Below are 18620 nucleotides of genomic sequence, written 5' to 3'. Positions count from 1 at the left end.
AAAAAACTTTAAAAAAAAACAGAAACAATTGTTGTAAATCATTGGTTTCGCTATATTTTAAACAAAGTATCTAATTATAAAATAAAACTTAACAATACGAAACAACAAAACACATGCATCAGTGGGCAGGTAAGCCTATATCTAGTCCCAGACGTGAACTAGAAAAGCCTAAATAATTACAATTACAGCACCTTATGCACACTACTCAGACTTATTGATATGGTAACTTACGAGTATTACTTACAATGACTGTTTAATGACGAGTTAAAGCTTTCCTCAGTAACGACCAACATCTTACATAGAGTAAGTCGTCCTGCAAAATACTAACAATCGCATCGCACCACATTTTCGCTTTGCACTTATATGTTAATATAAGAAGGTATATATATACTAACAGTGTCAATAAATCAAAATAATTTACCTATAAGTGCAGTGCGGTGCGTTTTCCTGTTACTCTGGAGTAGTCTCGCCCCAATATTTATTACAGTCTTGAGTAAGAAAACAAGACACGCCTTCCTGATCACAAGAAGACCGATACACGACATACAGACTCTCACGTTTCTGTTCTATATGTACAACAATTAACAATCTCAATGGGTACTTAATATTAGATTATTTGGGAAACTGCCACGTAGACTGTTGCGGTGGTTTGGGCGCGGGCTGCTGCGGCGCCGGCTGAACGGCCACCGATTTCTGACTGGCGGCGGTGTTGTTGTCGCTCCTGTCCCACCCGTGGGATTCGTGGTGGTGCTCGTGGTGGTCTGGAGATGGGAACCACTCGGATATCCACACTGGCTTCCAGATCTTCTTGACTCCCGGAACCCATATTTGCTTCCAGTCCGGAATCCATATCTGTTTCCAAGCTTCCTTCCACTCCAATTTCTTGTCAGGTACCCATATGAGTTTCTTAGATGGCTTCCATATCTGTTGCCAGGCTTCTTTCCAAACTAATTTCTTATCATCGATCCAAATTTGTTTCTTTTCTGTCTTCCAGATTTGCTTCCACTCATCTTTCCATACTAATTTCTTGTCCGGAATCCAAATCTGCTTCTTACCCGGCTTCCAGTACTTTTTCCATACTGGTTTCCAAACTAGTTTCTTTTTCCACAAATCATGCGACGTATATTCCCATCCATCGTGATCCTTGCCTAGGTATTTCTCTCCAGGAACACCAACTTTTACCCATTCCGGTACCCAAATCTTCTTCCATGCGGGTAATTGTATTTCCTTCCACCCTGCCACGACTATGTCTTTATATACAGGAACGGTAATTTTTTTCCAATCCGGAACTTTCACTTCCTTCCACGCGGGCACCTTTATGGGCTTCCACTCAGGTTTGTAGATTTTTTTCCAGTCAGGTACTTTGATTTCTTTCCATACCGGAATTTTAGTCGGTACCCAAATGGGTTTCCAAATCTTCTTCCATGAAGGTTTCCATATTTGTTTCTTTGCCGGTTTCCATATTTTCTTCCATCCTGGCTTCCAGATTAGTTTTTTTTTCCAATATCCTGGATCGTGATGGTCATGATGGTCGTGATGTTCTTCGTGGTGTTCTTCAACGTGGTGCTCTTCGTGGTGGTCATGGATGTCATGAATATCGTGGTGCTCGTGGTGCTCGTGGTGATCGTGGTGCTCATGGTCGTCGTGATCGTCGTGGTGGACGTGCTCGATTACATCGTGGCCTAGATGCCCGTGGTCTTGGAATGGATTCACAAGATCGCTAGGAGGCGCGGGGTAGTCGTACCCGATTCGTTTCTGTGCTGCCTGTAAATTTTGATCTTTCGGCTCCAACTGCTGCTGTGCTTGTTGATTTTGTTGTATTAACGCCTTTCCCGTTACTAGAGCGACTTGCAGAATTACCGCTAAGGTAATCTGAAACAAATTACAACAACATTAAGGATGTGTCCATTAATTATTAATTAAGACAGCAAAATTATTCAAAATTTCTTCGCAGAGCAATGATAGAGTTTTATAATGTCGCGTAGCTTTTAACTCGAAAACGTAAACAAGTATGTATTTTTTATGATGGCCACCATAAAAATATAACGCGGCTAATCTGTAAGTAGGTACAGATATGAATATGATGGATACACTTTAATCGCTTGTATAAGTAATATTAAGTTATTTGTTTAAAAGTGATGGCCCTACAAAAGCGCGACCATCTTCGGCCGACTGTTCCAAACTCAATCGTTGATAGCGCGATTACATAATTTATTGAATTAAATGACTCTCAGAGTTGTTCAAACCACTTGGTAACAACAAATAGCTCATATTTTCACTCGTACGTAATACACGGTTTACATCCTAAGATAATTATTATGTAAGCCATTTGAATCAGATGTAAGAGGAAAGTGCAGAACGTGAGACCCGTTTTATAGTTCAATCGAGTGGTCTGGCAAACTGGAGCCGGTAATAGGAAGTGCCTACTAAATAAATGTGTTCAAGAAATAACTTAAAGCAGTACTTTCTCGTAAAGTATGCTAGCACGACTACCTACGCAGTTTACTTATATGGGTCTAGAAACTACTGTCTGACACTTTTCTATCATATAACATGTAGTGACGGCCAAAGTGGCAAAATAAGTTGGAGCATATCCATAATAATTATTTAAAAACATGGTATCAAAGTCTTAAGTATATATGTATTTGGCCACTTTAGCCGTCACTATTGACGCTGACTGTGCCGGTATTTAAAGTAATAGTATAACATACTAGGGTATTCTATGAAGTTCTTATTTCATCTACTTAATTGCTTTGTAGCCACTGAACTATCTAATATGCAAATAAATATGTAAGTAGGTAATATTTAGAAAAAATAATGATGACCTTCGCATAACCCAAAAGGTCAAAATCAGCTTCTCTAGGTGATTCAGTTAACATCCCAGTGAAAGTCCACCCGTGGTCCACCCGTTTCATTAACGCAGTTCGCACTCGGGCTCGGGGCTAATAACATGGCTCACGATCGCATTATGCAAGAGTTGCGCAACAGCGGTGACCGACGACAGCGGGCGCCCGCCGCCCGCGTCCTGCGCCGAGAGCCCACGCACATTTTATTGCTTCCTTAATAAGGATCACACGCCCTCAATAGGAACGACACATTACGAAAACGTAATTTGCATGTGCCTTTAGAAAGTTTTAATATCACCATAAACATAAGTTAGCCTGTCCTCTAAAGTCAAATAACAAACCACCGCTTTCCGGAATTAACGCGGAGCTTCCAACATTTGTTACGAATTTCAGTAAGCAACGTGAAACATAAAACTACTTAGAGAACCTACTTAATAAGCACGTGAGAGTGAATTAACTAAATGCATGTTATTATGTTTAAATGTTCAGTGAAACGAGGTCGTGGTTCGTGACCCACCAATAATCAGCGGAAGAATAATACGATATCGTTTCTCGTTATGCAATGCACGCAATCGGTATGATTATCGGAACATTGGTAGGTGAGTGGCTCACTGTCCAAACATAGGGACAGACTTCCAAGACGCGTGGTGCTGATATCTTTTAGATCTATATCCCTATAGCCATCTATAAACAATAGTCGGATGAAACTTCATATTTATGTGCCTATAAAAAACGAACTATTGTAAGTTTCTTAGACAACTATCGGGATCATTGTGTTTGATACCTTCTATAAGAATATTATTGATCACGATATAGCTACTAAAAGGGACTAAAGTTCCGGGAACCGTTTACATATTCCTAAGTAACATGGTGCAGGTATGATTCGTGAACTCGTATTTAAATAGTGCAGTTTTTTAACACTCAACAAATATTTGAACTAGGTGCATTTAGCTGTAGAGTTTAATTTAGATAATATGTAGGTTACATGTTAAAATATTTGTTACTGATATTACAAAGGATATGTTAAGCCTAGGTACAGTAGTTCATTATTATAAGCTAATTGAGAGATCATCAGGAATGCAAAAAAAAAAACTAATAAATTAATTACGCTTTAAAATGTAGTTTTACTATTGCCGATGCCGTAAAATGTAGGTACCTATTATCAAAGCTTCAAGATGATTTTTGTGTAGTCTGTATCCCGGTTTAGTTAACCGCGTAACATGAAACTTGACCTATAATTAAAACTAATTGAAAGTAAATATTTGATTGTATTAACAAGTAGGTAAATGATAAATAACTATGTAAGCAGAGCATTTATGGAAATAACAATGCAAAATGAATAATTGATTTTTGGCATTTAAGGTGTTGGGGACCCATGAATGTTGAATATTTTAAAATCTTTGAGTGCTTCTATACAACGACACCAGACTACTAGATAATTTCCAACGGTATTAAACGGTTGTTTGTATTTTAAGTGAGGATAAGAGTATACGGATTTTGAAAAAATAGGCCGTGGGGTCTCAAAGAGCCCCATTTGTCCGTATGTAGGTACGAAAAATATTGCAAAATTAAATAATTACTTTATAGTCTGCCTACATTATCGTTTGTATACCGAGAAACAAGTATTCACTGTATAAACACAAAGTATTGAAATACGTATTTCGATATTAAAACACCAAAGCCAATAAATACTTATTTTATGTAGGTCCCTTCTTTAAAATTTTACTCGATATTTTCTGTAGAACTACTTATTCCGAACATTATCTGAAATAGATAGGTATATTACGTTTTACTATTTGCCCCTTTTTGGGTACTTCAGAGTTAAGTACCCAATTATAACAATTATTTCACTTCTAGAACTAATCACCGCAAGAACTTACCAAAAGTAACAAGTCTTTTGGTAGTTCACTATATATTGAGATGTGATATCACCAGTATGCACCGGAAGAAAAACAAATTAATAAATTAGATATCCTGATATAGGTTAAACTAGCACTGACCACTTGGCTCCAGATCCCTCGCATGATGGGGCGGGGATGGCCGTTCCTCTAGCTAAGGCGCCGGAACTGTTTTTACTCTATTGGTTTACCTTGAGAATCGGTATATATACGATCGAGCCTACCCCATGAGGCGGCCGGTGGGGCGCGCTTTGGCAATCACTTTCGCCGGGCACCCCGCCGGCGGCGCGAGCTGCTCGCCCGCAGGAAGCAGAGGAAACGCTCCGGAAAAACACTACCAACACTGTAGGTACCTCTAGGTCTCTAATAGTAAGATCCTTGTTACTAAACTAGATCGTGACTATTGTACTTATGTGCCGTATTCAAGCAAAAAGAAACCTACACAATGAATAAGACATAGCTGTATGGATGCCTTTAGAAATAACTTTTATCGATATCTACATTTTGATTAAAACATATTGCCCTAGACTTGTTCATGAAAACTATTTAAATATTATAAAAATAATGTTATTTGTATTTCATTTAAATAAATAAAAATCTGAAATTGGAAACATTAAATATTGAAACAAAAGAGGTAGGATATAAAAAAAGTAAAAGCAGGTAGGTATGTGGGGACATGCCGAATTTACGACATAAACCCTATACCATGTTGAGGCCAAAGATGCTCCAACCAAGCGATAGATTGAGTGAAAATTTAATGTTCAAGAAAGACCCTATAACGTAGTCCAGCCACGTTTAAACCAGGCTCCTTGAGCTGCGGTTACCGGTAAAAAGGTTTTACTGACACTGGTTTGCATTCATAGGTATATTATGGACGTGTCAACCTACCTTAAGGTACACCTGTTTCAAGTAACCTCGGTATCATGATAGTTGAAACAAACTGGATTGATGAATGAATTACAAAAGAAAAGTTAATTTTTAACAAGCAGAAGCAGAAACGTCTGCGAACGATGCTATTACATAAGCTTTTAGGATAAATTTAAAAGTGGAAAAATTACTGTCTTGGGTTATACTTGAACTCACGGCCTCTGGATGGAAAAAGAGATAAGTTTTTGAATAGTACACTATGGTAATTCTGTTATGAGTGGTAAATGGTAATGAAATTTGCTACCAGATGATACAGATTTCGTCAAGCTTCTGAGACAACAGAACTATGACCGAAAAAGAAAAAAAAATGTTCTCTCTTTGGTCCCCTACTTTTTATACATAATGAAGATCATAAAAGACGAATGCCATTAGTTTATTCCAGTTTCCCAGTCGCAATTGGTATCCATTAAAAGTATATCGGAGCTAGAAACATCGACAATAGTAACTGAAAACTTTTTGCTCCTACTGACACGTAGTGATTATATGCTCTTTGCTACTGACAATTTGTTAGAACGCTAACGGTCAATGAAAAACAAATAGACACGAAGCGCTTCGCTAACAATGCTGCACACATCTATTGTTAGGGTTACCTACCTAATCAGTTTATGAGTGTGGCATATTCCATTGGTTTTACTAACAACGAACATGACTACAATACAGTCACTCGTGTACAAAATCAATAAATAAAGCGATATAACTTTACTATTAGAAGATTAGCTATTCTATTTCGATCGCGAGCACAAGCACGCACTTATGAAGTTTGTCACAGATGCGAGCGTTACTATAATGCGGTCTTTCAGTGTTTCGTCTGTATAAGCTCGCATCTCCTGCTTCTGCCACCGAGCCACCGCTTCAACTAGCGGTCGTATTCGAACACTGCTTATAAGATATCACAGTGATACGATTCCGATCTGTCAGTGTGAAAAGTGAAATTTTTGTTTGAAGAATATCGCTGTGATATGTTATAAGTATGAATACGGCCGAAGGACTTAGTGAATTCCTCAAACATACAAGTGCGCTATAAAAAGTCAGAATGACTAGTATTTTAGAAATCGACAAAACAAATTAATGCTAATACGTATAGATAAGTTTACACGACAGAGCTCACCTACATATGTTTTTCTTCTAACTACAGTCCGTGAGATCTTAAAATGACATTCGGATTCTAGACAGATACTTCAGGCCGGCAACGACACGTGAATATTTATTAATTGCTGCTATTCTAACTCACAAACCTTTTCAAATCACCGTAAATAAACCCTAATAGCCTAATGTTATGTTTTTATAATTAATATAAACCTTGTTTTTATTGAATTTCGTTAACTTCGGGGTATCAGTAAGTACTTTGAAGGAAACTAAATGGTATAGTTAATTAAAAAAAAAAACTTTTTTATTGTTTTTATTTTTATAAAAATTAATTACATGTTGCATATAGCGTTGTAGTACAGTCAGCATCAAAAGTAGCGGATCAAATAACGTTTCATAAGTATCTACCATTCTGTAACAGCTTAACAAAAAGTGATGTCTTTAATATAGAACAACTAAGACTGTAAACAATATACTTTTGAGCGCGAATTTTAGAAATGTATCTTTATTTGGAAAAGTTGTCCGGAATATCAGATACTGTCGACTGTACCATGGGCATTACATTTAAACTCAACCAAACAATTGAAAACTGTGACATATCAATGTCATTTCGAACATCAATCGTTCGAGATAGTACTTACGTTTAGTAACAAATGTATGAACTGGTACGAGTACTAAACACAAAGTAATATATAAACAGGCCCTAAGGCTAGTACACGCTCGTAAGGGCCTTATAAGGAAAAAATATTATTGATTATCTCCGAAATGGAGTTCATTAGAATACCAGTGTCTTTGAGAAAGTTACTTAATTTAAGCTCAGGGATGTACCCTTGAAATTAACGGATAACAAAAAAGGTCGACGCCTCTAGGGTAACAAACACTTCACATTTATTATGATTACTTTTTTTCAAGTATTTATTTACAATAACAATATACATAATGGATATATACAGAGGATTACTATGAATAGATTAAATCTAAAATTGAGGCATTGTATCAAGGATGCTGGCGGCATTTCCTCGTTGTATCGTAATACTGATACGTTGTGCGAGGAAGCCGCCAGCTCCTCGGTCACCAGTTCGCGATTTCTGCAAAAAACTTGTGCGCGCTGGGACCCCACGGACCTAGAGTTTCAACGCCAAATGGTACCCTCTAGCGATTCGAGGCTCTTATTGAACGAGCGAACGAAGCGAAATTCTTACATTCAACTTGAAACACACGGCTGGCTAGGGGCACATCCCGGCATTTCGATGTTTTCAAGATTAACTATCAGAGGATATTTTGATGGACAATAACTTAAGTAAATATGTTATAATTTAAATGAAATTAGGTAAACGCGTATTTGAGGGCATTGTATTTTAGTCATTCATTTATGAGCAGGCTCGATCAAGGAGTTACGTGGTTACAAGACCCTAGTAGGCCAAAAAGCTATTTGTGAGGGGTCTTGCTATTCCGGTCATCTTATTTGCACGAAAGTATGGTCGAATTTGGTATCAACTGTGCTCGGTTTACACATATATAGGTAGTATTGTTTTTTAATTTACGATTTTAAAATAACTAGCAAGATAAAAACTAAATAAAATTTACATGATGTAGGTAGGTATTAGACATTTGATAAGAAAGATTACGGCTTACCACAGATACAGTTTATTTTAATTTCTATGGTGACTTAAATCTGTTTTCGTTCCTCTGCCGACTAAGTAAATTCAATCTATTTATCTTTTTAGCGAACCACGAGTTCTCTGTTCGGGGCGAACTACTAGTATTAATTACGTTTCAAAATTTCGGCGCTTTCCGTCGCTGCTGATTATATTTACTTTATGACAAATTTTTCTTTATTTTATTATAACAATTATAATTACAATAAAATTAAGTAAATTAAATAATCTTTATGTCATTGATTTAAATATAAAATATTTTAGGAAATAACCAGTACTGTGGAATATTAATAATATTGATTTATTAAACACTACAAAAAAAATGGCACCAAGTATGAAAAGGTATAAATATGTAGGTAACAATTGGCGGACTTTTCGCAAAACAGCGATCTCTTCCAGACAACCTTCAGACATTTAACGTAGTCAAGTCAAGAATATTGATTATTGATATTGAATATTTGTCAAAAATATTGTTATACAACCTCTACAGTATCTCTGTGAATATGTAGGTATGTACAGCCCGCAGACATACGGAGAGAGACGGACATCACGGACAGCATTTTGTCGGCGGAGTTTCTGTTGGCACCTTTCGGGTTTGCGTTCACTGAGCCGAAAAATAATTACTACATACCTACCTAACGCCTTTTTTATTGATCAAGAACCAATTTTAATGAACAAGAACCCGATTTGTTATTGATCTGGGAGCCTAGCCAAGCCGCCGCGAACGAAACGCTAATGTCTCTCTGTCGTACTATATGGACCAGTGATAGAGCGATATTTTCGTTCGCTAAGGCACAAACGATTGGCTTCTTAGCGTAGGCCATCTTGGATGGATTGATTTTGCTTCGTACAATTTTCTTCAAAATAATGCCTATTTTGGTGCCTTAAGGTTTATATTACTGTCTGAGTGATAAATTGATAACATATACTTACTGGTAATGTTAAAAGTGTACATATTACATACATACTGTGGTTGTAAGTATTAACACTCTTATAACTAACGATTGATGGACCTTACATCTCTGCAATAAGGTTTATTACAGTTAACAGCGTGGATGATGGGGCCCATAGCCCATAGCTCCAGGCGTCAAGATAAGCACCTGTTATAAATACACCAAGTATCGTCATTACGCAACCATACCCTAACTAGAGAAAATGACATACGTAATTGCTTACTGGTCGCCTGTGGCATACATACCTAATGCATTACATGTAGGGCAGTAGAGTCATGGGTGTCGAATGACAAGAGTGCAAGTTAATATGGGGTCAGTCAAGTACGTAATTGATTGTGTATAAAAAATATCTGACATTGAAAAAAAAAATGGTGATACATATTAAATAAGGTTTTTGCAATAAAAAAACACATTTGGTAGGTATATGCTTTTATCGTTGAATGTACTTTTCTTTCCACAGGCAACTAATACTCATCAAGACAATTCTAACAACCTCAGACACAATTATTTTGCGTTGTTTCATCACAGAATATCCATGGCCACCTTCTGTCTCCATCAGATCAGGTCCGCATCATCATATAAGTAATATTGCATTGTCATTCGATTTACATAAGTATGCAAAATTTCGTGAGAGTCAGAATGGCGGGTGTACCTAATACCATATTTTTGTACCTAATTTGTACTATTTAGTACCTCCTTTAAAAAAAATTGTACCTCACGGTACTTAAAGTTATTACCAAAAAACAGGTCACCCGCCATCCTGACAGTCAGAATGGCGGGTGTACTTTATTACGCTATGTTCCCGTGGTTATTGATAAATTCTATAAAAGCCAAATTTTTGTACCTTTTTTGTACCTTCATATTCAATTATAATATGAGTCATTTTATTTTTGGTTTCCAAGTTTTACTCATTTTATATTTTGCTTGCTATTACAATTTTGCAGGCGTTATAATTTTTCAAATTATCGATTTCATTTTTAAGAAAAAACGCTAAGGTACAATTATTTTTATTACGCCAGGATTTAGTACCTTTAATGTTTAATCTGTTAAGTTCAAATAACTCAGTAAATCATGTCTTAATGCCCTTAGCGAGTTACCACAATTCGAACCCTGGTCACCTTTTGCTTTGTAGGCAGGGTGACTACCGACTAGGCCAGGAAGCCGTTACTAGTAAATAACCCACTTTTCACACATCTGTAGTCCGTAATTTCAATGAAAAATTAATAACCAGAGGTTTATCTACCTGCATTATATCAGGCTCCGATTACTATTGTAAACGAGCACTCGCATACTTACACTTTTTAAGGATGACTCACGCTAGACACGTCACACGTATCCGACACGTCATTTTCTATGACGGCTGATCGGTGATCACGTGGTGTTTACCATAGAAAACGAAGCTCCGGGCCGGTACCGGCTCGGCCTAGCGGGAGTGTCATTCTTGGAATAAATAATATAAATTGAATCGCGAAAAAACAGTAAACGATAATCAAAAATTCAGTTCTTGTAAATTTTGGTACATATTAGGCAATTCATACATAACATAGTTAGACCGATAGGCTGTTTACATAACATCGGTTTATCGGCAATAGCAAGTGCAAGAACAACAACCAGTGTTATACATAATACATAACATACAATAAGGTTTACCATAGAATTTAGGCTACTAATAGTCGACTCGTTACGCACACAAACTACTCGTAGTTACTATACCTACTAGGACGTTTCATTTTTCAGAATTTGACATCTGACTTCGCTCGAATTCTTGTTCTCACTGATAAAAAAATATTATATGCCAAAAAAATCTGTAAATTTTTAGAGGTTGCACAACATCAACAAAGATTTTCTCAGATAACCAACGACTCTACATCGGAGAGTAGATGGTTTATACTGCTACCATCGAAGAGAAGAGTAGTAGTGATACCTTTACCTGAAATTTTAAAATTAGTAGTAAGCTTGGATTTTGGGTACTCGATAAATATTCTAATTAAGAGGGAAGTATTCCACGAGATCGTCCATATAAAAAAGGAAAACGTTTTTCCACTTCTAAATATTTTCCATTCTCCATGATTTCTTAGTATATTATTGACACAATAAAAACTAGGTTTATAGGTTTCCTTTTTTTTTCTAAATTTGCAAAACAAAAAACAAAGTATTTTTTTCCACCTGTTTCCAAAGAAAAAGTGTATTCGTATTTTAGACAAAAAAATCGAGTATTTTCATGCGATTTTAGTATCAGTTCAATAAATTTTTTATTTATTTTAGAACACAGTTCATTTTCACGCAATGTATGCGGTTCTCTTCTCTCTCGAAAATTCAATTGGATAGTTTTTAGAGTGGGGTTAATTGGCGGGCGAGGTTCCCATAGGTTTCCAGGTCAGATAGGACTGAATCGACTACGTCTATCGCATGCATGAGAATAGATGGGCTAACATAGCCACCAAGTTAATGTATGTCGTGGGCGGGGTAGGCCCGGTGGAGATGACGAGACGCCTTCCTCTAAAACTAGCCGGAAGAAGCACAACATCGGGAGTTATGGAGAAGTAGAGGAGAGGCGTTTGCCCATCAGTGGGTCATTCAAATTGGCAAAATAAAAATGAAACAAAAAACCGGCCAAGTGCGTGTCGGGCCGCGCATCCGTACCGTTCTACAACAAAAAAAGCCATTCAAGCAAATTATACTTACGTTGTGTTAATAAGATAACAAGTTTAAAAAAAAGTCATTAATGCCTCAACCGATCAAATTTAAACTAATTTTCGTAAAGTTTTTATTAAGCTCTATATTCCTAATTTTTTTATTCTTTTTGTTTTGCACGCCCGGTTCAACAGTTAGAAGGTTTGAATTTCTAACCGATTATTCTTTAAAATATTCACTGAATCAAAAAACATTCTTCACAACCTCAATGCTATTTTTAACATTCAGCGTTGAGCTACGGTCGTAGCGCTTCGTCGTAGCTGATAACATGGATTTCACGGTATGTAGCGGAAATGCTTCGTAGAGGCAAAACGACAACGTGTCGTGATTAGTGCTGCGAGCGATTAGACGTATCGAATGATATGCCACAAGTTTATTATTCTTATTTTTTTTTTACTTTAGTTACATATATGCCTGAAGAGCAGCTCTTAAAAAAATATTTAAAATTATACTTTTTAACTACGAGTAAGCAGCGGTTCACAAAATACATCTACGTTCCACATTTCGCTAAGATATATCTTATAGTTTCCGAGTTAAATAGCTGAACACGGACGGACCTGACGAAACCATAAGGGTTCTGTTTTTGCCATTTTGGCCCACGGAACCCTAAAAATAGGATGATGTATGAGATGCTTGAAAGGCGTGCTATCCGAAGCTATAAACCATAATCTTAGTAATGATATTAGGCCAGAAGGCCACAACCCATACCCTTTTACGGGCCACTTCACAAAATAACTACTACACAGAAACTACTAATTGAGTCTTACATTTCTTGTATTTAATGATTTTTATTTATAAGTATATAGTTTACATTATATATTTTATTTAAACTTTATTGTATATATTTCAAAGGCAACTTGTTTTTAAATTCCAAACACCAATCAATGGAAACGTTTGATCTTAGAAGCATCATTTTATCATTACCACAAAAGTGGAACTGGTGATGCTATACTAAGTATACAAGAGCGTGGGAGACCGGATTTCGCTTATATTAGATTTTGTGACATGGCACGTTGTTGTATAATAATAGATTATATCACTATAGAGCAAAATGCTATATTGTAAGGTAGCGAGGGTGAGTGAATCCAAAGCGGGGCAAAAGCCAAAAGACCTGGCCGAGTAGCCAACATGCAAATCGCTTACGATCCGTAGCGATCGAAAAGCAACAGTCACTGTCGCACTAATATGGAAGAGTGATAGAGACACATAGCGTATTTTTGATTGTCGTAGCGATAGCGATTGTCACCTACGAGTAAGCTAGGATTCCAGAATTTGATCGTATTGAGGACTATCTGTCACAGGATCTTTATGAATTGATTTCGAAGAATCGTATTTTAATAAATCTGAATAAATAAATATAGGTATGTTTTATAGCAATAGAACAAGGTTGATAAATCTACTGAAATCTTACTTTTAGTGTTCCGTACAAAACTTTGTTAACACTTAGTATCATAAAACTTCTGCAGTAAATACTTAGTAGATACCAAAGTTATGGATACTAAAGGCTTAATTAGGGGCCAAAGCCGCCACTGGCGTAGTTTTGACCCGTATCGTATCAAAGTTCTGGGCATATGATTCATAAATGAATGTAGTTTAGGGGGAGTTGGACCACTCATAAATATGCGCCATAAAAACTATATATCTGTTCATCTTCAGATGACCAAGAAAAGCCATCATTTCTTTGAAAAAATATTGAGGCTGAATAGGTACTTTTCAAAATAAAAACAGAAAACCACCGATAACCATTTTGCAACGGAATATTTCGCTCTAAAAATCATGTTTGTTAAATAAATTCATCACGTTTACTGCCTGCAAATGATACGTGAGTTGACTGGGATATGCCCAGCGGCAATACATTTGTGAATATACTCGTTACTCACTTCGTACATATTTTGTTGAAGATAAATTGTAAAAAGTTTTTTTAAGCAAATTCCCTTCAAAAAACCTGAGTGTTCAAATAAAAATGTTTGTAGAATCCATTTAGTTAATCTGAAAACCGTTTTTTGTTTAGTAAAAAATAAATACCTACGTACTGATGCTCGATGGCTATTTCGCAGATACCTGGAAATTCGAAAACATGCCTACATGTATTTTATTTATTGCTTTTTAGGGTTCCGTACTAGGAACCCATATCCGTCGGTCCATCTGTGCATCTGTCCGCGGCTTCGGTCCGTCATTGTATTAGTGCTAGAAAGTTGCAATTTGGCTTGGATACATAAATCATGCATGGCGACAGAACGGTAAAATTAAAACTATAATAAAAGATGGTTTAGGGTAATTATTGAAGTGAAAACTTTAGCAGCGCTGTGTACTTTTTGTGATGGGGAAAAAAAAATTAAACTCGCGACAGGTCACGTGAGCGACAGATTCGTCAGATTGAAAATTCGTAAGACGAACACGTGACCTGATCGAAAAACTCCATGATGGTTCTAGTAATGACGATGGTGTTAGAGAAATTATGGATGGAAGTTGATTTTTCTGAGAGATAAACTTTTTAATGTTATATAATTGTAATAGTTCTGAAGTGTTACATTTTTAATATAATATAAATTGTCATGTTTGTGTACGATAGCGCAATAAATGAATATTGTATTTTACCATAAAAAAGATAGTACTTTTATACTGATAATTAAAGCAATTCGTGCAAAATTATTCCCTAACCATTCCAAAATATCAAAAATGCACAACGTTAATATTCAAGTTTTCACTTCTGCCGGCAGTCCCGGAGTGCAACCCGTTGTTATTTTTTCGCTTTAACGCATGATGTGGGGTATCATTGGATAGGTAATTTAAAACAAATTAGACAACTATTCTTTGATAAAGTGAATATTATCCAAGTGTATGTGTAAAAATACAAAAAAAATCTTAAAAATAAAAGCAACAAGTACTTTCAATGAAAACTATAGCAACATGATCCCCCCTTAAGATTTAGTTACTGAAAACCGATTTCTCCCGAAATGGAAATTTCTTAGAAAAAGTACCGTTATTTTATTAGGATCGCTATTCTTCCCTTCTCAATGGTAAATAAAATAAAAATGTGTCAAGAGCTTGTCGAATCATGCTCACATGCTCCGTGTAGGGTTCAGAAGTATCTTTCTAAATAAGAATAAATGTTATTTTTTTCGTCGCAGTTGATTTTAATTTTATATGTATAATGGAATATCGTATGAACATTTGGCATTGAGGTATAGTACTAGAGTCGGCATCTCCAACAAAATGATTCCGCACCTCATTGAAGTGATTGGTTTTGAAGTATTTCGACAAAAAATTACTCACGAACTCGGACAAAATTTAAACATCCATCACGAGCTAGGTATTTATCCCAAACAAGTAAATGTAAATTTAACATTCAATAAGTGATACTAATGTACAGTTTTTAGCAAGAATTTTCAATGTTGTCAAAAACAGATCCCGGACAGGGCACAGTAGTAATTAGAGCCTTTAAGTATTTTTTAAGGGTAGCCTAAAAACAAATTAATCGGTAAATTCATATTTTCCTCGGTGTGGAAATGTGATTTCTTTATAAAAAAAAATTGGTACGTATTATATCTGATGCTACCTTCCCATTTTCATCTCGGACATAAAAAAAGCCGTTCATAAAATGACCCAAATACTTGATTCACCCATCTGCGTCTCGTAAGTTTTGTATTGACAGCGGAAGTCAGTATTATTCACAAAACCGTATAGACTCCGCGCTGGCCAATCGTAGATATAGTACAGACTACCTATACCTATATATACTAACTTCACTTTACTCTTTGGTAGACTCATTGTATGTATCTATGAGCAAACTGAGAACATCGACAAACTGATTCCAAACTCAAAAAGTGCAACGGTGCAAATCGATGTGATTGCAGTGTCTAAGATGATCATCGTGTCTAATGCCTTCCGCCTTGGTGCGCAGCCGCGAAAGCCTGCCCTCTAACCCCGGATGGCTTATTCTATGGGAAGTTGCGCCAACATACCCTTAGCTGTTGTCCAATCTTAGGCTTCACTTATTTAAAAATTACATGATCGAATTCCGTTGGCATTTATAGACTTTCTATTAGCAACCTTATGTTTTTCTTAAGCCTAAGTGTTTATTTAATAATATTTAATAGTAGATACCCTGGCACCGTCCCATATTCCAGGCACCAAAGTTGACGCTGGTGCGGCCGCATCCTCAGCCGAAAGCCTCAAGCGTCGCAAGTATGTCAACCTCGGCAGTAGTTACATATTTGCGGCGTTTGGGGTTGAAACCCTAGGGCCGTGGGGGCCTAGCGCGCGCCGCCTCTATAAGGAGTTAGCAAAACGCCTTATAGAGGCTTCGGGTGATCAGAGGGCTGGCCTGTACTTCGCCCAGCGGATAAGCATCGCTATCCAGAGGGGCAATGCAGCCAGCCTTCTGGGCACCCTGCCAAGCGGTCTCGATCTGGGACAATTTTTTTATTTATAAGTTTTTAATTTAAGTTTTTAATTGTCATTCCACCTATTTGTGTTGTCTTTACAATAAAAAATATTTAATAATACAACCAAGTATAATTATACAGGACAGGCCTAATTAATCGAGAACTCTAAAAAAGCTTCATTTCCATGTCATTTTTTCTTTGCCGGTTTTATATAATAAGGTGATATATAAGAATTCTGATCAGCCATGAAGTTATGAACCCTGTAACTGTAAGGGCACTTCATCCTACAACAAATTATATAGCTTACTAACTAGTAATATTTAAGTAGCTATGAATCACGATTAAAGGTATTAATGAGTATTTAATATTCTGATGTTAGTACATGTGTTTTTTTTTTATTAAAAATGTATTTGTTTTCAAGTAAACACAAATAGGTGGAAAAACAATTAATAACTTAAATTAATAAAAAAATTGTCCCAGATCGAGACCGCTTGGCAGGGTGCCCAGAAGGCTGGCTGCATTGCCCCTCTGGATAGCGATGCTTATCCGCTGGGCGAAGTACAGGCCAGCCCTCTGATCACCCGAAGCCTCTATAAGGCGTTTTGCTAACTCCTTATAGAGGCGGCGCGCGCTAGGCCCCCACGGCCCTAGGGTTTCAACCCCAAACGCCGCAAATATGTAACTACTGCCGAGGTTGACATACTTGCGACGATTAAAGGTTACATTACATGTTATTAAATTTTATAGGTATATTACGATTAAAGATTACATACTTTATTATTAAATTTTACATCACTATTCTATTCGATCCTAGTACAGAGTAAAAAGCTTTTTGAAATAAATATGTTTTGAGTTGGGTTTTAAATGAACGTACAATGTAATACAAAGTTAAAAAAAAAATTGTAGCCATGATTGGAAAGCTTGTTTAACAGTGATCAAAAGCTAAATTAATATAATTAATTTAATGTTTATATCGTGACTTTGTTTAATTCTTGTTTACTTTGTGATTATCGTTAGACACGAATATGCGGCTGAATTTTGAAGCAAGTATCAGTGTCACATTAATAAATATTTACAATTGTTTATCTGAATATATTTAATTTATTAGAACATATTATTTCGTCACTAGCGTATAGTCCTCTAACAAGTCTGTACTTCAGCTAAATACCCTTCAAACTTAGGGTACTTTTCAGTAACACGCTTAGATTTGACTGCTACGAGTATACAACAAGTAGGATTGTTAAAACATGTGAAGTACAGTCAGGCCAAGCTAAATCTGAAGCAATTTTGATAGACAGTGTTATTTTAAATATCAAACTGCTATAAATTTATAACGTTCAAAATAACACTTGCAGTCTCTGCTATCAAAATCGCTGCAGAGTTAACTTCGTCTGATTTGACTCTAGCAATCTTGTCAGTATTTTATTGGTATTCAGGATAACAACAGCCGTAAATATAACTAAACATATAAATGCTTACATAAAAGAAGGCCAATGTATAAATCACATGATTTATATACCTATCAAAATATAGATAAAAGACCATGCTTTTGCGTTATGCAAGATCAAAATCATCTTGTGCGAGGAGCGTGTTTTTGACCCCCTGTAACAAAATAGGCGTAACAAATATTCGTTAGATAATGTACCTATAGTAAACACCCCTATAATGGAACAGGCACCAGTAATGGAATGGTATAGACAAATCCTGTAAAACAAGTATTTACCATCAGTTTTTAATCGCTGGCAATATTTTACTATAAACAAGAGCCAAAGAGCTGCTTAAATTTAATTTTTCATTGATATTTGTTATTTTGAAAATGAATGGCGCCATACATTCCATGACTGGAGCAAAAAACCATAGTTTTAATTGGTTAATAATATCGAAACCAATTGCAGTAGCTTTCATTAAATACATAGAAAACATAAAGGACGAATTAGACATTCAACTTTTAAAGTGTAAAGCGGTAGAAATTTTACAGGTGTCGGTGAAATGTCAAAAATACTCCAAATTTTCTTTTAAATGTTCCATGATTGGTGCCGTTAACATAGAAGTTAGTTATCGACACTGACACAATGATCGCATAGAATACATATAATAATAGTCAGCGACCTAACAAAATTTTTAATTATCTACACGTAACATAACAGGCGGGTTAAATAATTAATTCAAT

The 18620-nt window shown here is 36.2% G+C and overlaps 1 protein-coding gene across 1 annotated transcript; it reads right to left on the bottom strand.

Annotated features, from left to right (window-relative positions):
- Positions 1-601: 601 nt before the first annotated feature.
- LOC133534518 (uncharacterized) lies at positions 602-5192 on the bottom strand. Its single transcript, XM_061873678.1, has 2 exons — positions 4847-5192; positions 602-1872 (listed from the first exon to the last, which is right to left on the bottom strand). The coding sequence occupies exons 1-2, from the start codon at positions 4868-4870 to the stop codon at positions 613-615; spliced, it is 1284 nt and encodes a 427-aa protein (XP_061729662.1). The 5' UTR covers positions 4871-5192; the 3' UTR covers positions 602-612.
- Positions 5193-18620: the final 13428 nt, after the last annotated feature.

This window comes from Cydia pomonella, chromosome 1 (genome assembly GCF_033807575.1).
Source record: "Cydia pomonella isolate Wapato2018A chromosome 1, ilCydPomo1, whole genome shotgun sequence".
NCBI lineage: Eukaryota > Metazoa > Arthropoda > Insecta > Lepidoptera > Tortricidae > Cydia > Cydia pomonella.
Note: the sequence above shows the minus strand (reverse complement) of the source record. Positions and strands in the feature narration are given on the sequence as shown.